Source organism: Schistocerca piceifrons, chromosome 11 (genome assembly GCF_021461385.2).
Source record: "Schistocerca piceifrons isolate TAMUIC-IGC-003096 chromosome 11, iqSchPice1.1, whole genome shotgun sequence".
Taxonomy (NCBI): Eukaryota; Metazoa; Arthropoda; class Insecta; order Orthoptera; family Acrididae; genus Schistocerca; species Schistocerca piceifrons.
Window position 1 is genome coordinate 170,397,773 of NC_060148.1, and position 26,985 is coordinate 170,424,757.

General features: G+C 42.0%; 1 protein-coding gene across 2 annotated transcripts in view; it reads right to left on the reverse strand.

Annotated features, from left to right (window-relative positions):
- LOC124720267 (zinc finger protein 98-like) overlaps positions 1–26,985 on the reverse strand; it is a 103,567-nt gene that overhangs the window by 46,172 nt on the left and 30,410 nt on the right. For both annotated transcript variants that reach the window (XM_047245584.1, XM_047245585.1), the window contains one exon: positions 13,458–13,505. In XM_047245584.1, the coding sequence (XP_047101540.1) occupies positions 13,458–13,505 (48 nt within the window). The remainder of the gene's footprint in view (positions 1–13,457; positions 13,506–26,985) is intronic.

The window sequence follows — 26,985 nt, forward strand, 5'->3', positions numbered from 1 at the left end:
CACGTTGGCTGATAATGGCTTATTTCAACGTATTTGAGATGAGAAGGTCTTGGTACAACCTCGAGCTATTCTCATCTGAAATGGTTTGTGCTAAGGACAGAATGATTTGTAGGCAATCAGCTGTAGCTCCAAGAGAAACACCTCAACAAATCAGGGATGATCTGAAGCAACATAATGGACTGAGCCCACGCACGTCTACCATAAAAAGTCACTTAGTAACAGGCGATTTACATGATAAATGAAATAAACCAGCTCATAAATTCAAAAACTAGGGACAGGATAGACTTTCCACGGAAACCTTGAACTTGGAATGCCAAAGACAGATTTAAGGTTTTATGGAGTGACAAAAATAAATTTAACATTTTTTTTCTGATGGTGTGGAGTATACAGGGTGAGTCACTAACTATCGCCACCAAGAGTAACTCTGAAAGTATGATAGGAGTTGAGAGATTTGTGGGACAAAAGTTGCATGGTACAACAGGGGCCACAGTATGAAATTGGTTGATTCAGAGATATAAAGGTCAACTTTACTTTTTAAATGGGATGCTACAGTTTGATACTTATTTTCTGATGGCAGCTATGGAGATGAATCCGATGATGTTTAACACTAATGTCTTTGAAGGTCAATGAAGGCCAAAAAGGTGGCTTGAACATCCATTTACAGAAGGTGTTCGAAGTGATGACCATTGGTATCAGTGCAGTGCTGCGATCTTCTTACCATGGATGGAGTGGTATTTCTTATCACATCAGCACTTATGGAAACACATGCTCTGACAATTGTCTCTTATATCTCATGCAAATAGATATGCAGACTTGTAATAAATAGATTACAATTTCATATCCTTCAATTACGCAATGGCAGTTTTTTGTATTACACATTTATGTTTATGTAATTGTAACAAATGCTTTCTATAAAACATTTTTGAGTGCTACTGTAATAGGACTGTATTAAGACCCATGGTGAGATGAAATAAGGAGATAGTAAAGAACAGTGGCAGAGTACAAATACTGTTTTGTTCTGCAGATCACTATATGCAATCTGATGACCATCTGGACAGCAGCAAAAATCCTTAAGTACATTGATGTGAGCTCATCAGATCAAATCAAAATGTGTTCGAAGAAAACAACTACCATATTTTACAGACTGTAAGGTGCACCTTAATTTTCAAGCAATTTTTAAGGAAAGTACATTTTTACCATTTTTTTATTAGATTGCAAAGTCAGCCTAAAAATTTCTTAGTTTATAAAACCAAAATGACCTTGTAAGATCACTGACATTCATTATCTCAACTTTCCTCAGCATCATTGTCCTCTATATATAAGATGGTCTTCATTACCATTATGAGCATTATTTATGTCGACCTACTAAAAGATTTAACAATGATATTTTCTCTCACCCTACATTGCAACTGCTTGTTTGTTTGTAGATCATTTTAGAACTCCCTTTGTTTGAATTCATGTTGGGCTTAATCCATCATCCATTTGTTCCAATCCTCTTCCATTTACAATTTAAATACACTGAAATGCCATGGAAACTGGTATACGCATGTGTATTCAAAGATAGAGGTATGTCAACAAGCAGGATATGACACTGCAGTCTGCAATGCCTATATAAAACAAGAAGTGTCTAGCACAGCTGTTTTATCAGTTACTGCTTCAACAATGGCAGGTAATTAAGATTTAATTGAGTCTGAATGTGACATTATAGCCAGTGCATGAGCGATGGGACAGCATTTCTGAGATAACAATGAACTGGGGATACTCCAGTATGGCGATTTCATGAGTGTACAGTGAATATCAGGAATCCATTAAAATATAAAATTTTTGACATTGCTGTGGCCAGAGAAAGATACTGCAAGAACGGGACCACCAAGAAATGAAGAGAATCATTCAACATGATGGATGTGCAATCCTTGCAAAAATTGCTGCAGGTTTGAATACTGGGCCATCAAAAAGTATCAGCATGCAAACCATTCATACTGATATGGGCTTTTGGAGCCGAAGGCCCACTCGTGCACCCTTGATTACTGCACGACACAAAGCATTACACCTCAATTTGGCCTGTCAACACCAGCATTGGACTGTTGAGACTGGAAACATGTTGCCTGGTCAGATGAGTCATTTCAAATTGTATTGAGCAGATGGATGTGTAAAGGTATGGAGATAGCCTCATGAATCTATGGATCCTTCTTGTCAGTAGGGAACTGTTCAAGGTGGTGGAGGCTCTGTAATGGTGTAGGGCATGTGCTGGATTGATATGGGACACCTGATACATTTGGATATGACTGACAGATCACACGTACATAAGTATCCTATCTGATCACCTGCAGCCATTCATGTGCATTGTGCAATCTGACAGACTTGGGCAATACCAGTAGAATTGCTACAGAGTGGCTCCACGAACACTCTTCTGAGAAACACTTCTGCTGGCCACCAAATTCCCCTGGCATTAACATTACTGAGCAAAACTGGGATGTCTCATGACATGCTCTTCAGAAAAGATCCCCAGTCCCTCATACCTTTTCTGATTTATGGTCAGCCCTGCAAGATTCTTGGTGTCAATTCTTCCCCTGCAGTACTTCAAACATTAGCTGAGTACATGCCATGTTGTGTTGCAGGACTTCTGCATGCTCACTGGGGCTCTACATTACACAGGTGTACCAGCTTATTTGGCTTTTCAGTGTAGTGTATTTGTCAAGACTTCAAGAAGTTGCAATTGTGATGTAAGTCCTCCTGCAATAACAGCAAGCTCTGTATTTAATTGTCTCCATTTCTCTTTCACAGAATTTTACAAATGACTACTGAAGTGATCTAGCACAAGAAGAGAACTCATCTTCAACGAAGTGACTTTCCTTTGCTTCTGTTAATCCACAATTTCATACCAGCCTCATCCATCCAATCCTTGTCACAAACATGAACTACACCTACCAGTATTCCACAAGGTTTTGAAGTTTTTTAGCACTTGAAAATGATCACTGGATTAAGTTTAGTGCCATCAACACAACACGAAAGAAGAACAGTGTAGTGCATTTTTTCATGTTCACCTGTTTTAATAGTTACCGTTTTAGCACTTTTCATGGCAACAATTTTGTTTCTTGGCACATCAAGTCTTTATGCACTATTTAACTTAGTTCCACACTGGTTTTCTTTCTATGTTGTATAATAATGTGATGGAAAGGTAATACTCTCTTCATACTCTTGTGGAATTTTATGAGATGTTTTGGTCTTGGTTCACATGCTATGTCCATGATACTTTATAAACCTGTAGCACCAAACATTTTCACCCTTAGTATCTGTTAAGTTCCACTGTAGCACTAGCTTACAAGCATGTATTTGAGACATTTTTGTAGTAATTCGAATACCATTTGGATGGTGTGCTTGAATCCATTTCAGTACAGCATCTTCTAGTTTTCGCCATTTTGTATTCAGTCCCGTATTTGCACATTTGGCCTTCCTCATGTTTTTTTGTTCTTCTTTACTAGCCTGCCAATAGCAATTTTTTTTTCTGTTGCTGGAGGACTGTAATGCTGCTCAGCTGCTGTGTTTCCACATTGTTCTGCATATGCTTTTACTTTCTATTTATAGCCTGCATCATATTAGTACCTTTTATTTTTTCCACTGTGAAGCTAGCTACTAAAGAAAATGTTCTTCTGTTACCAATAACACAAATCACTTTCAATTCAAGTTTGCTGGCACTGTAGCCTGCAATGACACATCACAGACTAGACAGTGCTCTTGGTTTGTGATTGTGGGGCATGAGGGAGACACTGTTAGCAAGCGTGTGAATCCCATTAACTCCTGTTCGTTGCATTGGTGCAATTGAATCCAATGTTGCTGGATAGAAATAGATTTCCTGCAGCATTGAATATGTGGCAAATTTTAAGGCAACCAGGAATTTTGACGCCAACGCTGGACTTGTTATATTAAATTCGAGTATAACACACCTCAACTTTGAAGGCACTTTTTTTGATCAAACAAATGAGTTTTATAATCTGTAATATATGGTATCAAGTCTCTGTAAGTACCACTGGAAATTAATTTGAACAAATAATTAAGGTAACTTAAAATTTATTATGCATTCAAACTTTCAAATACTACAAGTGGGATATTAATGTGAGTATCATCAAATGTACAGGACTGATTGACACTGAACATTTGTCATTTAACATTGAAACACGAACAGATATACATTTAATATTTTTCTCTGGTGAACTATGTTCCTCCCAAGCCAAGAGAAATACCATTAACCGGTTATCCATTGGGAATACTTTCCTGTGAGAGAAAGTCGACAACTGTGAGGCAGTATTTAAATTCACATTCATACAACTTTTGCAATAGTATCTTTGAGGAAGTTTAGGACATTTCCAAGGTCAATGCTATGATGGCAAGTAGAATTTGTCACACATTTAAACATACTCATCAACCCATTGACAGACAAAAGATGAATGCAGCCAAAGTAAGTGAGGAACAGCAATAAGCAAAGGATTCAACGTATCAAATATTCTAACTCTGCTGACTGATCTCTCAAAAAATCAGATGCATAGCCAACTGCTAATTTGTCACTTTCCAGCTATAGAACATTATTCACAAGTATTATATAGAAAAACACTAAAACTGAATTCAACGGTATTATATCAAACTGTGCATCTGAACTTCAGGAGTTAAATATAGCACTGTATAGTTTTTCATTAATTAATTTTTATAAACACTGATTATAATACCGCTGACTTTTACTACTGGTAAGCCAAAACTGCCACAAGCACAAACCACACATCAAACTGTACAGTTAATCTGGAACTCAACTGTATCCAGGGTATCTAAAATTTGACTAAAACTACTCAATTAATTTGATGAGAGCTAAATAAACTCCACAATTCCATATGCCAAAAGACAGTATATTTTACACTACATCCTTACCTTTATCCTTGGTCAGTATGTGTTGGCACGTTTTTGAAAAATTAACTGTTATGCAGTGTGATCAAGATATGTTCAGTTCAATTGGTTGTAACTCAAACTTCGTATGTGCTACATAGTAGCATAAAGCACCATGTAAATAAGCAGGAAATTATGATCTAACCTGATAAGATGCATTTCGTTTGTATACAAACATTCCTTCGTGTTTACTTATTTTAACAGTGTCATGATGGCAGTTTATTATGTTTTCACCAATATTTAATGCAATATTTATCTTAGAATATTTCATAAGGTTTTACAGTGACAAGCATGGGGAGGTGCTGAATTCAAGCCAGGCTTCACAAACTTCTCACTAGGGTACGAACTAATCCAGAAGGTACGTTGAGGAAGGAGGATGGGGAAAATACAAACACATCATGTGAGACACTGGAACTGCTCCTCAAAATTCATTTTCCTCAATATGCTCTGGCGGATAACATAGGCCAGAATGTGACCCCTGAAAACAATGGTTCTCAGCCACTCAAAGAGAGGACTGTGACCGGCCAAGGCGTGTGTCGATTTCAGTAAAATCCAATGGGCAGTGGGAACATTCTAACTGGTCCAGTCACCTGGCCCCGATGGCATCTTTCCAGCTCTCTTGAAACAAGCATGAGAGAATCTTGTAAGAGCGCTGTGCAGGTTATTCAGGGTTAGCCTAGCAGCGGGAGTCATTCGCAACGCCTGGAGGGCAGTGACAGTTGTCTTTATTCTAAAGCCAGGGAAAACTGATCACACCAGGCCCAAGGATATGAGATCAATCAGTCTGGTTAATGTACATGTTAGGGAGAGGAGGCTAACTATGGCTCATCTACATTCAAACCAACACACACATCAACCAGGTAAACCACCAGAGAAAGCTTTCTGACAATTTGTTGTGAGGGTGGAAAAAGCCCTTTGCTTTCAAGAAAGAGCCCACTCCATCTTCCTGGACATTGAGGGAACTTTTTGTAAGACAACTGTTCATTCCATGGTTAGGGCAGCAGAGATGCATGACCTAGTGACCACTATATGTAGGTGGACTAAGGCCATGCTTAGTAGGAGGAGGATAGAAGCCACCGTGATGAATGAAAAGATGGTAATTAACACCACTAGAGATTCTCCACAAGGAGGAGTTTTGTCCACTTCATTGTGGAATCTAGTGGTGAACAAACACATTGAGAAACTAGATTCCAGGCAATGATTTTGTGAAGGATACACACATGACCTTGTCATAGTAATACTTGGCAAATTTACTGACACAGTTAGGAATATGGCACAAGGTGCACTGAACATTGTGCAAGACCAGTGCATTAAATAGAACCTAAGGGTTAATCCTATGAAGACTGTTGTGGTATCAATCATGAAAAAGCATATTCAACACTGAAGTTGGAATCTAAAGCTTTTCGATGAAAGGGGATAGTGAAAAATCTAGGGGGTACCCTTAGATGAGAAACTAATATGGACCCCTCACATTAAGAGCATCTGCTCCAGGGCGAAAGGTACTCTAGTGAGTACCAGAAGGACTTTTGGCAAAAAACTATGGCCTAAGACCCTGAGGTATGCACTGGATATACAGCACAGTGGTTAGACTTAGGATCTCCTATAAGGCCGTGGATATACAGCACAGTGGTTAGACTTAGGATCTCCTATAAGGCCGTAGTGTCCTGGAAGAAGGTAGAACAGCAGGTTGCAGCTAAGAAGCTTGCTAAGGTGCTGAGCCTGGCCTGCTTCACCACAAGAGGCAGAATTAGTAGCGCACCAACCACTGGGGTGGAAGCCATGCTGGACATGCCTCCACTAAACCTTTGTGAAGCAGTTGGTGCATACAGACTCAAAACTGGTAAAAACTGGATCTCATTGAGATATCCAGACCCACACACTAATATAGTGAGTGAGGCAAATATAGGAATGGCTGGGGAACTGCCGGCCGACTACATAATAACTCCCAACTGCTTCAACAAGCTTTACAATATAATAATTTGAAGTTGGGAACAGTAAGAAAAAACAGTTTGACACCATACTGGGGACATTGTCTGGTTCACTGATTGGTCGAAATCAGACCAAGATGCTGGGGCCATGGTATATGGAATTCAGCGAAGACTGGAGGGCATCATCTCTCTAGGACAACTGGCCTCGGTATTCCAATTGGGTAAAACCAATATTGGTCCTTGGCCACTCAGGGATCGGTGGCAATGAACAAGCCGACAAATTGGGGGCAGAGACTCCATTCATTAAACCGGAACCTGTCCTGACAATCACCAAGGCTATGATCAAACTAGAACTACAGAACTGGCTTGGAGGACAGCACATAGAATACTGGTCCAAGAACGATAAGCAAAAACATGGCAAGTTAATGATGTCAAAGCCGTGTTTTAAAAGAAGCTCTGTAATCCTGGGCTTGAACAGCCAAGAGATTAAACTCACACCCAAAGGTGTAATGGAGGCATGTCCAGCACGGCTTCAATCACAACAGTTGGCGTGCTACTAATTCTGCCTGTTATTGCGAAGCAGGCCAGTCTCTGCACCTTAGCAAGCTTCTTAGCTGCAACTTGCTGTTCTACCTTCTCCCATGACACTATGGCCCCATTGGAGATTCTAAGTCTAACCACCGTACTGTATATCCAGTGCATACCTCAGGGTATTAGGCCTTAGCTTTTTTGCCACAAGTCCTTCTGGTATTCACTAGAGTACCTTTCACCCTGGAGCAGATGCTCTTAACCCCTAATCACAGTCGTGAGTACTTCTCACGCAACTACAGTCATGCAGTCCCGTGGACTGCATTCAGAAGGTGGGGAAAATATGTAAATATCACCTATCTAGTGCTACTTTTTGAATTTAGTACTACATATTTATTCTTCAATTATACGTAAATGGTAACTTATGAACAAAATATTGTTTCGGTGCTGTGAAAAAGACCTATTCATATTGCACTCTAAATTCTCATTGAAATTTACAGTGATGGACAAATATCCAAATATCTAAGTGTAGTTCTTTACTTGAAACTTGGTTGTTGCAGGTTAATGTTGATCAAGTACCACCGGTGTTAAATTTAATGAGTATTCTTGACAGCAAATGAAACAGAAAAAATCTGCACTACTGAAAGTGGCCACATTACGCACCACCTTACACGCACTGCTGACACACCTTACAAGAGCATTCCAAACAATTTGGGACCTTGCACTTGCGACACAAGTAACTTGTCTTTCTCTTCTTTTTTGGTGGACAAATGCGACATGGCTTCCTTCCATCCCTAGGTAGTTTGCCCTCCTTTTCCAGCTCTTCATGGAGATGTACTTCAGTTCTTAGAACTCTAACGATAGAAAATCTCAATTCTGGTGGGAGGCATTTATTCACTATCCTTTCGTGCAGTGAATGTTCGATCAGTTCTTTCGCTAGAGCTTTCATCAAGTTCATCCTGGTAAGCACAGTTCTTTCCTTGAATGACTGATGAACAATATATGCACTGACAACACTCATGTCAAGAATATGGAAAACCACGGCCATGGTCCAATGTTGCGTGCAACGACTTTAACAATATTTGGCACACTTTTCGTCTACAGTATCAACAGCACCCTTTGTGTTGTTATAGTGGGCTATTATTACAGGTTTTTTACTTTCCACGTCATCTTCTATGGAGTGATGCATTGTTGATATAAGAATTACTGCTCTTCCTTTCTTAGGTACATGCAAAATGAGCGTGATGTGTTTGGTAAATCCATACAGCATTGTTCCAACTTCACGTCTACAGGAAGGCAAGAAAGATGCAGGAATTTCCTTTCGGTTCTTCCGCATTGTTCCCACTGTGGTCAAATAATTTTTCTGTAGCACATCTGCAAGTTCGATTGACACATACCAGTTATCAGCAGTGTTGTTTTGGTTAGCATGTGCTATTGGCTTGCACAATCTGAGGACAGCCTGAGTGATAATGGCGTATTTCTTCTCGTCTGGGGAAAGTACAATCCGTTCTTCTAAATTTATTTGCACTCTCAAATTTTCCTCTGCCTCTCTTTTTCTTGTCTTTTATGAAATATTACCTTTTCCACAGTAGAGATAGGTGTTGAACGTGTAGTTAGTCCTGGAGTCGGCTAGGCATTGAAGCTTCAGGCCATACTTCGCTGGTTTAGATGGAATATACATTTTGAATTTACAGTGTCCTTTGAAACCGATTAGCATTTCATCAACTGTAGCATTAACCCCAAAAATATAGGATCGCTGCAAATTTTCATTGAATTTATGTACAATGTTTGTTATAGCAGCTGCTGGATCAGAAACCTTACATAACTCCATGTCATCAGGGTTGTCAAATCTCAGGCAGTTGAGAATTACAGCAAATATTGCTGATGATATAGTGATACGGAAAACAGCACGGACTGTCCCATCAATACAAAAGAGAGAACATATGTTTTAGTTAATCAATTTGAATACTGAAGTGTATATAAGAAGGTCGATGAAACTCTTCATTTCAGACATTGTGCAAGGTCTGACTTCTGTTCCCTTCCTGTAGAAATTGGTCTCACAATGGAACTGAATAAGTTCTCTACACTTTAATTACAAGCCAACGTTATATACGAAGTCGTTGTGGACACTAAGTACAATCCGTTCTTCTAAATTTATTTGCACTCTCAAATTTTCCTCTGCCTCTCTTTTTCTTGTCTTTTATGAAATATTAATAAATACAGTACACTAATACACTGCACATTATTTCAGTTTATTTGCAGTGTACTATAAAAATTGAAAATAAAAAGATTAAAAGATCAAACAATGGAAAATCCAGGACAGAATGGAACAATATGATGAAAAGAGCAGTTGCTGTGCACCATATAGCAGAGATGCTGAGTCGCATCTAGGAGAAACAAAAAGACTGTCACAAATATAGCTTTCAGCCAGTGAGGCCTTTATCAAAATTAGACAACAAACACACACATACACACTCGTACCAAGATAACTCCTACACACATGACTGGAGTCTCAGCCAACTGAGGCCACACTGCAAGCAGCAGCACATGTGCATCATGAAGTGAGCGGCAACTGGGCGGGGGTAAGGAGGTGGCTGGGGTAGTGAGGGAGAGGGATAGTAGCATAGTGGTGGCAGACAGTGATGTGCTGTTGGGGAGCATACAGCACTGAGGTGGAAAGAGGGTAAGGCAGCACACTATCTGATCAAAAGTATAGAGACATCCCCAAAAACATATATTTTTCATATTAGGTGCATTGTGGTGCCATCTACTGCCACGTACTCCATATCAGCAACTTCAGTAAACATTATAAATCATCAGAGAGCAGAATGGGGCTCTCCGCAGAACTCGCATACTTTGAATGTGGCTAGACGATTGGGTGTCACTTGTGTCGTACGTCTGTACACAACACTTCAAAACTCCTAAACATCCCTAGTTCCACTGTTTCCAATGTGATAGTGAAGTGGAAATGTGAAGGGACACTTACAGCACAAAAGTGTACAGGCCAACATCATCTGTTGACTGACAGATACCTCCGATAGTGGAAGAGGTTCGTAATGTATAATAGACAGACACCTATCTATATAATCAGACAGGAATACCAAACTGCATCAGGATCCACTGTAAGTACTGTGATAATTAGGCAGGAGGTGAGAAAACTTGGATTGCATGGTCAAGCGGCTGCTCATAAGCCACACATCACACCAGTAAATACCAAACAATGCCTCACTTGATGTAAGGAGTGTAAACATTCGATGACTGAACAGTGGAAAAACATTTTGTGGATTAACAAATCACAGTACACAATGTGGCAATTTGATGGCAGGGTGTGGGTATGGTGAATAGCCAGTGAACATCATCTGATAGCACGTGTAGTGCCAACAGTAAAATTCGGAGGCAGTGGTGATATGGCGTGGTCGCGTTTTTCACGGAGGGGCTTGAAGCCCATGTTGTTTTCCATGGTACTATCGCAGACCAGGCGTACACTGATGTTTTAAGCACCTTCTTACTTCCCACTGTTTAAGAGAAATTTGGCCAGAATGCCATGGGTATTCTGCCATCCACCAAACCAACACAATATATTCATCCATCCCAGTGGTATTCCACCATCCACCAAACCTACACAATATACTCATCCATCCCTACACAACCTCTTCTTCTAACCCCTTAACCTCATGGCTCATACCCCTGTAATAGACATAGATGTAAGACCTGTCCTATGCATCCTCCCACCACCACCTACCTCCAGTCCAGTCACAAATATCACCTATCCCATTAAAGGCAGGGCTACCTGTGAAACAAGTCAAGCAGTCTACAAGCTAAGGTGCAACCACTGTCTTGTATTCTATGTGGGCATGACAACCAGCAAGCTGTCTGTCCACATGAATGACCACCGAATAAACTGTGGCCAACAAACAAATGGGCCACCCTGTTCCTGAGCGTGCTGCCAAACAGGACATACTTTATTTCAGTGACTGCTTCACAGCCTGTGCCATATGGATCCTTCCCACCAATACCAGTTTTTCTGAATTGCACAGGTGGAAACTTTCCCTGTAATATCTCCTATGTTCCCATAACATCCTGGGCTCAACCTTAGTAAGTCATTGTCCTCTCCCATCCAGTCCATTCTCTGTTCCCATTCCAGCATTACACAGCCCTCATTTCTCCATCACACCATCATTTTACTTTTCCTCTTTTCTGCATTCCCCCTCCCGATCTCTCCACTGCCCTTCATCTAACCTCCCAACTGCACATGGCTGCCCTACCCTCTTTCCACCTCAATCCTGTGTGCTCCCCAACAGGATGTCACCCTCTACCTCCGCCATCCTTAGCCCACTATTCCTCCCCTTCCCCGCACCAACCTCCTCCTCACCCACACCCAGTCACCATTCCCATCATGCACTGGTGCTGCTACTCACAGTGTGACCTCAGTTGCCTGACACTGCAGTCATGTGTGTGTGAGTTGCATTTGCACAAGTATATATGTGTATGATTGTCATTTAATTCTGAGAAAGGCCTTACTGGACGAAAGCTATATTTGTGACAGTCTTTTTGTTGTTCCTATCTGTGACTCAGCATCTTGCTATATGATGAGTAGCAACTTTCACAATATTGTTAGAAGATTAAAAGAATCATCCACATAGGGGCTTGACCTAACAACCTTCAGACGACATGAATGTTGGTTGTCTACCATTTTTGACATGTCCGAAACAACAGACATGACACAGAATCTGCACCTCTTATAAATTATATGTAAATTAAAGGTGGAGAGGGTATAAAGGGAAGGAAAGGGAATTGATCACAGCTATCAGCTGCATTGGGACATTACGGAGTGAACATGTGTACCTGGATCTCATGCTTACTAGGCAGGTTCAATAACCACTGCAACATCCAGGACACAGTGTTATCACAACTGCATGGATTATCTTGGTTTGCCTCACAGCTGATCCACACTCTCATCTAGCACCACCTACCCACAGCTCCTGTCCATGTCCAAAAGAGCAGACACCACACTTTCATATAATTTTATAGGCCTAGCTAGGCAATGAATCCAGCTACTTCAATGTGGATGCACAAGTATGTCCTACCTCCTGTGGGAATCTCAGATGAGTAAATATGGAGGAAATGGGACAGGGGCTGAGGATAGGTGGCACTCGATGTGAGTGTGGATCGGCTGTGAGGCGAGCCAAGATAGTCCATGCAGTTGTGGTAACACTGTGCCCCCAGATGGTGCAGTGTTTATCGCACCTGCCTTGTGAGTAGGAAATCCCATGTTCGAATCACAGTCTGGTACATACTTTCACTTGTCACCACCGATTCTGCATAATGTCCCAATGTAGCTGACAGCAATTATCCCTCCCCTTTCCTTTCATTTCCACCCCCCCTTGACCTTCAATTTACATAAAACCTTCAGATTACTGTTTTGTATTCTTTTCACTGTGCCAACCACTCCCTATAAACTATACTAATATAAATGGCCCATGCCTTACCCGACCTGCACCAAATTACTATTCCTTCTACATGCTTGGACATCTGGAGTTCCCACTTCTGTCATTCTCATTTCTGGCCAAGCCCTGCATGTATCATAAATTTGTGCAAAAGCAGAGATGAAGAAGTACATTTACTTCTCAGTCATGTTGTCCTATAATCTGCCAAGTAGGGGAGTTGAGACTTTCTTTCGTTTCAAAGACGTCTGAACATTTTCCAATACAAACAACAATGGCGAGTACATAAGTTCAGAAGTTGGGTTTATGGTTCCAAAAAGCAAGGAGTTCTATTTCCCCTGCAGAAATCATGTACAATAAAACTACCCATTCATCTGTAATCTATTTGACATTCCCATGCCTCACAACTAACAATGGATTAGCAGTATGAATTGTGTGTTTCCTCAAGTATCCACCTGCTGTATAAAAAATGCAGCACCTAAAGCTGAATGTGTTTCTCCTTGTGAATACTACACCCTCCTCCTCTGGAATTTGAGGCTCCACCAAGTGCACACAGAATTTAGACAAGAGATATATCCTGAGAAAAGAAAGACTTAACAGACCTTAAGACATAGCAGTAGCTTACCTCCTCCATCTTAACTCCCAGAGGATTCAATTCGGGATTGCTGAACATCTGTAACAAAGAAGTAATGTAAGAGATTCATTACTATTGTTCAACATGCAGTACATGCACACGCTAAATTCACAACATTAGGAATCTCTCATATGAATTATTGTATAAAGTGCTTTTCTTTAAGAGGATGAGGAGAATATGCTAATGGCATGCACCAAATTAAAACATGACTCAAGATCACACACTTCTCTTAAAGTATAAGCTCAGTGTTTTTATTTATTCATTCATGAGGAAAAAACTATTTAGCATGTAACATATATGAAAAAAAAAATATATTCTCAGAATTTAATAAGAACGTGATTATTCCAGGTCCAAAGAAAGCAGGAGCTGACGTGTGAATATCCTGAACCATCAGTTTAAGAAGTCGTTATTGCAAAATACTGTCATGAATGACTTACACACAAATGAAGTGACTGACAGAAGCCAACCTTGGCAACATTAATTTTGGTTTCTGGAGAAATGTAGGAACACATGAAGAAATACTGACCTCACAACTTAACTCAGCAGGTAAGAAAGGCTAGCCTCTGTTTATAGGGCATTTAGATGTAAGCTGAGCTTTTGACAATGCTGACTGGAACACACTCTTTGAAATTTTGAAGGTAGCACAGAAAAAACACAGGGAACAAAATTTATTTGCAACTTGTTCAGAAACCATTTTGGTGTTCTAAGCGTTAAAGGACATGAAAGGAAGACAGTAGCTGAGAAGTAAGTGTGATCAAGTTGTAGCCTATCCCCATGTTTTTATACCTGAACATTGAGCAAGCAGTAAAAGAAACCAAGGAAAAATTTAGTACGTGAATTAAAGTTCAGGGAGAAGAAATAAAAACTACAGTTTGTCGATTTTATTTATTTATTTACACATCAGGTTCCATAGGAGCAAATCTCCAAGGTCATGGAATATGTCATTACATGAAATTACAACATACAAGTAATAACAGAGGCATACCGACAATCCTTCTTTCCACGAACAATACAAGACTGGAATAGAAGGGAGAACCGATAGAGGTACTCAAGGTATCCTCCGCCACACACCGTCAGGTGCCTTGCGGAGTATGGATGTAGATGAAGATGTTAGGAACCCAAGAAAAAAAGTCAATCCATAAGTTTAAGTAAACGCAATCAACAATACAATAGGAATCAGCTTACTTTTTCAAGGAACTCCTCAACAGAATAGAAGGAGTGACCCATGAGGAAACTCCAGTTTTGATTTGAAAGTGCGTGGATCACTGCTAAGATTTTTGAACTTGAGTGGTAACTTCCTGAAAACGGATGCAGCAGTATACTGCACACCTTTCTCCACATGAGTGAAGGAAGTCTGATCCAAATGCAGATTTCATTTCTGCCGAGTATTAACTGAGTGAAAGTTGTTTATTCTTGCGAATAAGCTAATACTGCTAACAAGAAATGATAGTACGGCCAATGTCAAAATACCCTGACTCACGAACAGGGGTCGACAAGAGGTCTGTGAACTTAGACCACTTATTGCCCAAACTGCCTGTTTCTAAGCCAAAAATATGCTTATAGAATCTGAAGTGTTACCCCAAAATATAATACCATATGACATAAGCAAATGAAAATAAGCAAAGAACACTAATTTTCGTGTTGAACAATCACTTACTTCAGATACCTTTCGAATAGTAAAAATGGCAGCATTAAGTCTTTGAACAAGATCCTGAACGTGGGCTTTCCACAACAGTTTATTATCTATCTGAACACCTATAAATTTGAACTGTTCAGTTTGACTAATCATAAGCCCATTCTGTGAAATTAAAACATCAGGTTTTGTTGAATTGTGTGTTAAAAACGCTAAAAACTGAGTTTTATTGTGATTTAGCATTTGTTTATTTTCTACAAGCCATGAACTTATGTCATGAACTGCACTACTTGAAACCAAGCCAATGTTGAACACAACATCTTTTACTACCAAGCTAGTGTCATCAGCAAACAGAAATATTTCAGAGTTACCCATAACACTAGAGGGCTTATCATTTATATAAATAAGGAACAGGAGTGGCTCAACACTGATCTCAGGGGCACCCCCCACCTGACCTGTACCCCAGTCAGACCCTATGTCACAGCCATTCTCAACATTGTGAATAATGTCCTTTTGATGTCTGTTGCTCATGCAAGAGGTGAACCAATTGTGAGCTACTCCCTGTATTCCATAATGGTCCAACTTCTGGAGCAATATTTTGTGAACAACAGAATAAAATGCCTTCGTTAAATCAAAAAATATGCCCACCATTCAAAACCTTTTGTTTAACCCATCCAGTGCCTCAAAGAGAAAGGAGAACATAGCATTTTCAATTGTTAAACAACTTCTAAAGCTGAACTGTACATTTGATAGCAAATTGTGCAATATAAAATGATCAATTATCCTTACATACACAGCCTGTTTAATAACCTTAGCAAACACTAATGGCATATAAATAGATCTAATATTGTCTACATTATACCTTTCACCCTTTTTACAAAGAGGCTTTACTACTGAGTATTTTAATCGTTCAGGAAACTGACCATTCCTAAAGGAAAAATTACAAATATGGCTAAATACAGGGCTAACATTTGCAGCACAGTACTTTAATATTCTGTTAGGCACTCCACCATGTCGATGAGAGTCCTTAGTCTTCAGTGATTTAATTATTGACTCAATCTCTCCCTTGTCTGTATCACAGAGGAGATTTTCAGACATTAATCTCAGAAAGGCATTCGCCAAGGAAGTTATGTGATTCCCCGTAGAAACTAAATTTTTATGTAATTCACCTGCAGTGCTTCAAAAATTATTGTTAAATGCTGTACATATATCTGATTTGTCAATAACAGAAATATTTTTAGAATGATCTGACTTTGTATCATCGACCTTGTGCTGCTGACCACACACTTCCTTCACAACTGACAATTTTATCTGTGAATCAGCTATTCTATTTGCATACCATATACTCTGTCTTCCTAATAACATTTTTAAGCACCTTAAAATATTGTTTGTAATGGGCTACTGTAGCTTGACTGTGAATACTTCTAACATTTTGATATAATCCCTTATCCCACTAGTCAACCACCCAGGCTGCCTATGACTGCTAGTACCTTGTTCAGAATGTTTTAATGGGAAGCAACTCTCAAAGAGCATGAGAAATGTGTTAAGAACAGCATTATATTTATCATCTATGTTATCGACACCATAAAGATACTGCCATTTGTTCCTTGATAAGGTTTAAAAAACTCTCTACTGCTATTGGATTAACTTTCCTACATAGTTTGTCATTATATGTGACATTCGTTTGAGTACAAAAGCCTTTTAGTGTTAAAATTTGTGCATCATGGTCTGAAAGGCCATTCACACTTTTGTTAACAGAATGCCCATCTAGTAATGAAGAATGAATAAAAATATTGTCTATGGCTGTGCTACTGTTCCCCTGAAGCCTAGCTGGAAAAAAGGCAGTCTGCACAATACCATATGAATTTAGGAGATCTACCAACATCCTTTTACTTGCACCATCATATACAAAATTTATATTGAAGTCACCACACATAACTAATTTCTGGTACTTCCTGCAAAGTGAATCAAGAACCCTCTCTGGCTTGAGCAGAAATGCTCTCAAATCAGAGTTAGGGGACCTATAAACAACAACAATTAGAAGTTTAATTTCACTCAATTCAACTGCCCCTGCGCAACATTCAAATATCTGGTCAGATCAGATTCCTTTACTTGGAAATATGTCCTCTGAAGGTGAGCCCTTAGTTAGTGGGATTTCCTTTAAGTAGGTATACCTATCAACTGACTTCAGTCTAAAAAAAGGTGAAGCTCTCACACCAACTACTACAGGAATTTTTCCACAAGTGATCCCACTGCCATCGGCTACACTGTCACACTGGATAACACTGTAATCCTATCAAAGACAGAAAAAGACTTGAAAGTAAAATTGAACGGAACTGACACTGTCTTGAAAGGAGCTTATACAATGAGTATCTACAAAATCGAAAGCAGGGCAATGAAATGAAGTCAAATTAAATAATGAGATGCAGACAGAATTAGAGATATACAGTCATTAATTGCAGAAGATGAGTTTTGATGTTTGTATAGAAAACTGACTGATGATGGGCAAAATAGGAAGGCTATAAAATACAGACCTGCAATAGCATGAAAATACAGTTCCAAAAAAGTAACTTTTGTTAAGAGTGAATAAGCACTTATCTGATAGGCAGTCTTTTCTGATGTGTAGCCTTCTACAGATGTGAAACATGGAAGATAAGTAATAAAATGGATGATAATAGTGATTGATGATGAGAGATGAGAAGCACTTGAAATATGCTACTACAGAAGAAAGCTGAAGATTGCAATTTTAGATCAGATTACTAGTGATGACTGAATTAAATTTGGCACAACCTGACTACAAGAAGAAGTCAGTTGACAGGACTCATCAAAAGCAATGCGAAATTGTCAGTTTGATAATGGCATAAGTGTGGGTGAGGGGCAAAATTTGTCAAGGGAGAAGACAACTTCACTAGAGTAATCCAATTAAAATGAATGTTAGTAGCAAATTATTGTTTACATCATGCACTATTGGTCAGCTGAAAGCTATGCTCGCCAAGAGAAGTGAATTAACAACCTTTGTCTGTCAATATGTGTTACAGCCTTTTGAGGAATTGTATCTTGTGCACCTGTTTCATTGATAGTGTTCTAAGTAACTACAAGTCTCTGCAGTTCATAAGAGATATGTAGCTGCACTTACTGGAAAGAGAGCCCACTGGCCACAATGCAATCCATTTAGTACCACCACAACAAATGTACTATCCATTCTACAAAGGTAATTACAGATACACTTAACAGAAAACTTTGAAATTGTTAGAGTGATCATTTGTGAAATATAAAATGGGCTACATCTTGCCAACCTTAACGCTTCTGGTCTTTTATCTGTGATGAAAATTAAATTACGAAGCCCACAAGGAAAACCAAAAATCCTGAAGACATGATGTGCTATGCAACACAGGCCATTGCTGCCATAAGGTCCCTTGAAATTCAGCATACAATGCTGTCAGTCCAGCAGTCTGAGCACTTGTTAAACAACTGTATTAATGAAAATATGAACTGTGCCAGAGTTACATGTTTGCTTACATTTGGTACAGTAGGACAAATGTTCTACTGCTAATGGTGGGGAAATGGTTTGCAGTACTGTTATCTTGTGTACATTTGGATTAAGTTAAACATGTGTTGTCCCATTAAAAAACCCTTTGAACACAGTTTCTAATGCAAGTGAATAATACATGTAATTCCATTTCTTAAAGTCAGTGTAATAATTCAGCAGCTATAAACATTAAAAATTACTTAAGTCAAAAAATTCGCCACATTCTCTGCTATATCTCAGCTAACACCACAGCTCGCTAAATTTGCCCATTCTGGGTAGACTTGGGGTTGGCTTCTCTTTGTCATCTCACCCTGCATACAAGCAAACTTGAAATCTTATTTTTGAAGTACAATATATCCTTTATTTTGTCAGTATTCACTGTTTCTCAGTGTTATGTTGAAAATTAAAATATGCCCATGAATTACATTACATTTATTGATATTGCAGATCATATTTATTCACATTATTAAAAAAGATACCATTCACAGTAGTCCCATTAAATCTAGTTACATAAAGAAAAATGTAACTTGGCAAACACTTTAAATTTCTCTTCTGAGACATTATGCAGACAATTCTTAAGCACTTCACTATAGTGTGAAAAGAAGTCACTGGAGTTTAAATTAGACCATGGGAGATAAACTACCTTCAGTGCCACCACACCAGACATTTAACAATGTACACATATCCTGCAAGGAAGTAAAACTGTTTTTCACTAAATTGTGGATTTGTATTCCTTCAGAAGTCTTATAATATCAGCATTAACAAAGTTCATTATCCCATGGCTGAAACAAGAACCCAGAGAAATGAACACAGACTTAGTAAATGGATCTGTGGCCAAAGTAGTGGTTAGTCTAATCTGAAGATGCAATCCAGAGTGTTCCAGTGTTTACTTCTCCCCTGTCTGAAGTACCAAGTGATCAAAAAGTCAGTATAAATTTGAAAACTTAATAAACCACAGAATAATGTAGATAGAGAGGTAAAAATTGACACACATGCATGGAATGACATGGGGTTTTATTAGAACCAAGAAAAAAAAAAGTATTGCTAGACGTGTGAAAGATCTCTTGCGCGCGTCGTTTGGTGATGATTGTGTGCTCAGCCGCCACTTTCGTCATGCTTGGCCTCCCAGGTCCCCAGATCTCAGTCCATGCTATTATTGCCTTTGGGGTTACCTGAAGTCTCAAGTGCATCGTGATTGACTGACATCTCTAGGGATGCTGAAAGACAACATCCGATGCCAATGCCCCACCATAACTCCGGACATGTTGTTCACAACATTATTCCTAGACTACAGCTATTGTTGAGGAATGATGGTGGACATATTGACCATTTCCTGTAAAGATCATCATCTTTGCTTTGTCTTATTTTGTTATGCTAATTATTGCTATTCTGATCAGATGAAGTGCCATCTGTCGGACTTTTTTTGAACGTTTGTATTTTTTTGGTTCTAATAAAACCCTATTTCATTCCAAGCATGGGTGTCAATTTGTACCTCTCTATCTACATTATTCCTTGATTTATTCAGTTCTCAAATTTATACTGAATTTTTGATCACCCGGTATATCATTCATCATGCTTCTCAAAATCTTACTGGTGGGATCAACATAAATTCTTCACCCCCTCCCCACAATAATGAAGCAATGTTCACTTTTAACTTGGAAAAGAGGTAATCATTTTATCTGCCAACATCATATGTCATAATATTTTTGCTCAACACATCACTGCAAAAAGAATGGTTTGGGGAGTTCATTAATGTGGTGCATCAATTAAACTACATTTTCTGAAGTATGTGCATAGAAATAATAAAATGACCAAATATGGCAGTCTAGGCTACCCCATTGGTTGAGCACTAAGAGTTAATGTTATATTTGTGGTCTAGAAGTTATCAACTTTATACTTTTATGTATTTAACTGTAGCCTTCAGTCCCTACAGTCAGAGGATAAATATGTTTATGTTGTGGGCACCTCTGAGTATGTTTAGTTGAATTATTGTGTAACTCATTGAAGAACATACATAGTGAGGTGATAAAAGTCATGCAACAGTGATATTCACTTCCAAAGATGGTGGTATTATCACATACACAACACGTAAACTGAAGGTGCTTGGCAGAGTTGTCATTTGTTATCGGGTGATTCATGTGAAGAGGTTTCCATAGTGATTATGACCCCACAATGAGAATTAACAGATTTTGAATGCGGAATGGTAGTTGGAGCTAGATGCTTAGGACATTCCATTTTGGAAATCATTAGGGAATTACATATTCCAAGACATATGGTGTAAAGGGTGTGATGAAAACACCAAATTTCTTACATTATCTCTCACTATGCCCATTGACCTTCACTTAACAAATGAGAGCAGCAACATTTGTGTACGGTTGGTGCTAGCAGTCAAACAACACTGCATGAAATAACCACATAAATCAATGTGAAATGTACAGCAGACATATCTGTTAGGACAGAGCAGCAAAATTTGGTATTAATGGACCATGGCAGCAGACAACCAATGTGAGTGCCTTTGCCAACAGCATGACATTGCCTGCAGTGGCTCCCTGGGCTTGTGAGCAAATTGGTTGGACCCTAGGTGACTAGAAAACCGTAGCCTGGTCACCAGACCACAATTGTTCACGAGTGGTTTGATGAACATTATGGACAATCTAAGAATTTTTTTTTTTTTTTTTCTTTTTTGTGGTTTTAGGGCGCACAACTTCAACGGTCATTAGCGCCCAGACTACGTGAGGAATGCACCGCGAGTCACACGTTTAAAACAGCAACGAAACGGAAAACACGATAAAAGACAGACTGACAGGCATACGATTAAAAAAGGAAAACAGCAGAATCAAATGTCCTTTGAGAGCGTTGTCAAATTGATAAAATGAAGAACGCGAGCAGCTGCTTGTGGGTCATCCGCTAAAATGGCTTCTACAGTACATGGCAGGCCAAGATCAAGACGCAGGGTGTTAAAATCCGGACAGACCGTTAAAATATGGCAGACCGTCAGAAATTGCCCACAGGGGCAGAACGGCGCCGGCGCAGCCGTCAGCAGATGGCGATGGCTGAACCGGCAGTGGCCAATTCGTAACCGGGCCAAAACGACCTCCTCCCGCCGAGAAGGGCTTGAGGAGGACATCCAAGCCACGGGAAGAGGTTTCAGGGCCCGAAGTTTGTTGTCTGTGAGTGCAGCCCAATCGGCATGCCACTGCGATAAAAGGGGCCGACAAATTACCCTGCTACAATCGAACGAAGGGACACAACAAGATGCTGTCCGAGGCTGGAGGACCGCAGCCTTGGCCGCGGCATCTGCAGCTTCATTCCCAGGGATACCGACATGGCCAGGAACCCACATAAAGCTAACCGGAGAACCGACGTCCACCAGCTGCTGAAGAGAGCGTTGGATCCGGTGCACGAAAGGGTGAACCGGGTACGGATCACTGAGGCTCTGGATAGCGCTCAGGGAATCGAAGCAGATGACATATGCAGAATGTCGGTGGCGGCAGATGTAAAGGACAGCCTGGTAGAGGGCAAAGAGCTCAGCTGTGAAGACCGAACAAAGGCCATGGAGCCGGTATTTGAAACTTTGTGCCCCGACAATAAAGGAACACCCAACCCCGTCATTGGTCTTAGAGCCATCTGTATAAATGAAGGTCATATTAATGAACTTCGAACGAAGTTCGATAAAACGGGAGTGGTAGACTGAACCGGGGGTAACCTTCTTCGGGAGCAAGCAGAGGTCAAGGTGGACGTGAACCTGAGCCTGGAGCCAAGGTGGCGTGTGGCTCTCGCCCACTCGAAAGGTTGCAGGGAGTGAAAAATTAAGGTGTTGAAGGAGGCGATGAAAGCGAACTCCAGGGGGTAGTAGGGCAGAGACATACAACCCGTATTGACTGTAAGAGAGTCATCAAAAAAGGAACGATAAGACGGGTGGTCGGGCATTGCCAGTAGCCGACAGGCATACTGACAAAGCAGTATATCGCGCCGGTAGGTGAGTGGCAACTCACCAGCGTCAGCATGAAGACTCTCGACGGGACTAGTATCAAACGCTCCGATCGCAAGTCGTAAACCCCGATGTTGTATGGAGTTGAGGCGGCGTAAGATGGATGGCCGTGCAGAGGAGTATACGAAGCTCCCATAATCCAGCTTGGAGCGGACGATCGACCGATATAGACGAAGCAGGACGGTTCGATCCGCTCCCCACGACATACCACTGAGAACACGGAGGACATTTAGAGAACGGGTACAACAGGCAGCCAAATATGACACATGCGGAGACCAACTAAGTTTCCTGTCAAATGTAAGACCTAAAAATTTTGTTGTTTCCACGAATGGGAGAGCAACGGGACCGAGTCTTAAGGACGGTGGGAGAAACTCTTTGTAGCGCCAGAAGTTAATACAGACCGTCTTCTCGGCAGAAAACCGGAAGCCATTGGCGACACTCCAGGAGTAAAGACGGTCACGAGAATGCTGAAGACAGCGCTCCAGGAAACACGTACGCTGCGTGCTGCAATAGATGGTAAAATCGTCTATGAAAAGGGAGCCTGATACATCAGCTGGGAGGCAATCCATTATTGGATTGATCGCCATGGCGAAGAGAGCGACGCTCAAAACTGAGCCCTGTGGCACCCCATTCTCCTGGTGAAAGGTGTCTGACAGGACAGAACCCACACGTACCCTGAACTGTCGATCCATTAAAAAGGAACGAATAAAAAGAGGGAGGCGACCGCGAAGGCCCCATGTATGCATGGTGTGGAGAATGCCCGCCCTCCAACAGGTGTCGTAAGCCTTCTCCAAAGCAAAGAACACAGCCGCGGTCGGGCGCTTCCGCAAGAAGTTATTCATAATGAAGGTCGACAAGGTAACCAGATGGTCGACAGCAGAGCGGCGCCTACGAAATCCACATTGTACATTGGTAAGTAGGCGTCGAGACTCGAGCAGCCAAACCAACCGAGAGTTAACCATTCGCTCCATCACTTTACAGACACAGCTGGTAAGCGATATGGGTCGATAACTGGAAGGCAAGTGCTTGTCCTTCCCCGGCTTAGGAAGCGGGACAACAATAGACTCGCGCCAGCATGCGGGAACATGTCCCTCAATCCAGATGCGATTGTAAGTACGAAGAAGAAAACCTTTACCCGCAGGAGAAAGGTTCTTCAGCATCTGAATATGAATAGAATCAGGCCCTGGAGCGGAGGACCGTGATCGGCCTAGTGCGTTGTCGAGTTCCCGCATGGTGAATGGGGCATTATATCTTTCACGATTCGAGGAGCGGAAGTTAGGTGGGCTAGGCTCCTCTGCCTGTTTGCGGGGGAGGAAGGCAGGGTGGTAATTAGCGGAGCTCGAAACCTCGGCAAAAAAGCGGCTGAAGGCATTGGAGACATCCTCAGGGGCCACAAGGACGTCACTCGCGACCGTCAAGCCAGAAACTGGTGAGTGGACCTTAGTGCCAGATAGCCGGCGCAGGCTAACCCAGACAACAGAAGAAGGAGTAAAACTGTTGAAGGTGCTTGTGAAAGCAGCCCAGCTGGCTTTCTTGCTGTCTTTAATAACACGACGACACTGAGCACGTAATCGTTTATAATTGATACAATTCGCCACTGTAGGGTGGCGTTTAAAGGTGCGTAAAGCACGTCGACGAGCACGTAAAGCACCTCTACATGCTGCGGTCCACCAGGGGACCGGTACGCGACGTGGAGAAGAAGTAGGGTGAGGGATGGAATATTCAGCAGCAGCGAGAATGACTTCCGTGAGGTGTGCGACCTGACGATCGCAGCTTGTGAAGGTTTGATCCTGAAAGGTCGCCCTGGAAGAGAAGAGCCCCCAGTCTGCCTTGGAGATGGTCCAACTAGAGGAGCACAGAGAGGGGGTATGTTGCAGGAGATGGATAACACACGGGAAGTGGTCACTCGAATATGTATCAGAAAGTGCATACCACTCAAACCGGCGTGCAAGTTGGGGAGTACATATAGAGAGGTCTAAATGGGAATAGGTGTGAGATGTGTCCGAAAGAAAGGTAGGGGCACCAGTATTGAGGCAGACAAGATTGAGCTGGTTGAAAAGGTCTGCTAACAGGGAGCCCCTCGGGCAGGATGCTGGAGAGCCCCAAAGGGGATGGTGGGCATTGAAGTCTCCAGTTAACAAAAATGGTGCAGGTAGCTGAGCAATAAGTTGCATCATGTCTGCCCTGGTAACGGCAGATGACGATGGAGTGTAAACGGTACAAATGGAAAATGTAAAATTGGGGAGAGTAATGCGGATGGCTACTGCCTGCAGGCCGGTGTGCAACGTGATGGGATCGTGGTAAATATCATCCCGGACCAGCAACATAACCCCTCCATGGGCCGGGATACCTACCACAGGGGGTAGGTCAAAACGCACAGAGGTGTAGTGTGCCAAGGCAATTTGATCGCATGGGCGTAGCTTCGTTTCCTGGAGGGCTACGACGAGCGGACAGTGCAAGCGGAGCAGCAACGTCAAGTCCTCTCGGTTGGAGCGAATGCTGCGAATATTCCAGTGAATAAGTGCCATCGTAAGAAGAAAAGGAAGACGAAAGAAGGGGTCACCTCGAAGGCCGCTGAGGGCCTGGCTTCGAGCGAGCACTGCCGCCGCTATCAGTAGGCGGACAGTCATCGTCCATTGGGTCTATAGGTTCATCGGCCATCTTGGGAAGATGGCTGGGAGGGGGAGCTTCCTCCGCCGGTGAACGGCCAGATGGTCGGCGACCAGCGGTGCGGCCAGGCGAAACGGATGACGGCCTGGGGCGGCAACCGCTGGGTGGCGCAGGAGAAGAAATGCGCCGTGGCGGAGAAGGAGAACTGTGCTTCCGATGCGCCTTCTTGGAAGGACGTTTGGTGGAAGTACCAGTCGAAGGCTGGGAGGTCGAGGTACATAGGAAGTCTGCACGGGACGGTTCCTTCTTGAAGGCCCGTGCATCTGACTTCTGGGTCTTCGTCTTGGCAGAAGCTGATGAAGGTGCTTGCGTCTGAGGGGTGACGGGAGGAAGAGGAGACGTCGACCGGGCGATCTTAGCACTGGGCGAACGGACGACCGTGGTGCTGAAGGTCAGATCGCATGTCTGGGTTGCCACCTCCCTGGTAGTCCGAGGAGAGGCGAGGACAGTACTGTATTTCCCCGCTGGGAGCAGCGTGGGCTTCCTACTAGCCAATAGCTTGCGAGCAGCCGAGGTGGACACTTTCTCTTTGACCCGAATTTCTTGGATACAGCGTTCTTCCTTATAGACAGGACAGTCGCGGGAGGATGCGGCATGGTTACCCTGACAGTTCACACAATGAGGAGACGGAGGTGGACAGTCACCCTCATGGGCATCCCTGCCACAAGTGACACATTTAGCCGCATTGGAACAAGACTGTCGAGTGTGATTGAAACGCTGACACTGGTAGCAGCGCGTAGGTGTCGGGACATAGGGGCGAACAGAAATAACCTCGTAGCCCGCCTTGATGCGCGATGGCAGCTTAACACTATCAAAGGTCAAGAAAAGTGTCTGGGTCGGTTCAAGGTCATTGTTGACCTTTTTCATGACCCTATGGACAGCCATCACGCCCTGCTCAGCGAGGAATGATTGAATCTCCTCGTCAGTCAATCCGTCGAGGGAGCGAGTATAGACCACACCACGAGACGAATTCAAAGTTCGGTGAGCCTCCACCCGCACACCATCTGAGAAAATGACTCGTCGAAGGCATCGGGAGAGGCTTAAAAAAAGCCAAAGCTTATTCCCGTGAAGGGAGGACCATTGGCAATGCCAAAGGGACATCACCTGACAGACAGCAATGCAGAGATCATCAGAGGGAATAGAGATGCTCACGGGCTGAGGTAAGAAGACTGCAGCCTTGGCAGCAGCATCAGCGGCATCGTTTCCTGGCAGAACGACATGATCAGGGACCCACAGAAACATGACATTGGCTCCACGAAGAGTGAGCAAATGACAGATTTACTCGACCTGCTGCACTAAGGGATGACGGTGTACAGTGCACAGAGACTTTGGAGGGTGCTGAGTGAGTCTGAACAGAGGATACAATCGGGAAGGCTGTGTCACCGGATGTACTCCACAGCCTGATACAAGGTAAAAAGCTTGGCTGTAAATACTGAGGAGTGGGCTGGAAGCAGATATCAAAAGACACGGGTGCCAATAATGAATGCACACCTGACCCTACGGTCAGTCCATGAGCCATCACTATATACAAAGGTACTATCGCTAAGTTCCTTGCAAAGGTCTTGACAGAGGCGACAGAGTGAGGCTAGAATAGTGTCCTTAGGAAGTGAATTAAGGCCAAGGTTAACATGGGCCGCTTCACGAACCCAAGGTGGTGAAGGGTTCACACCCACGAGGAAAACTGAAGGTAGCATGA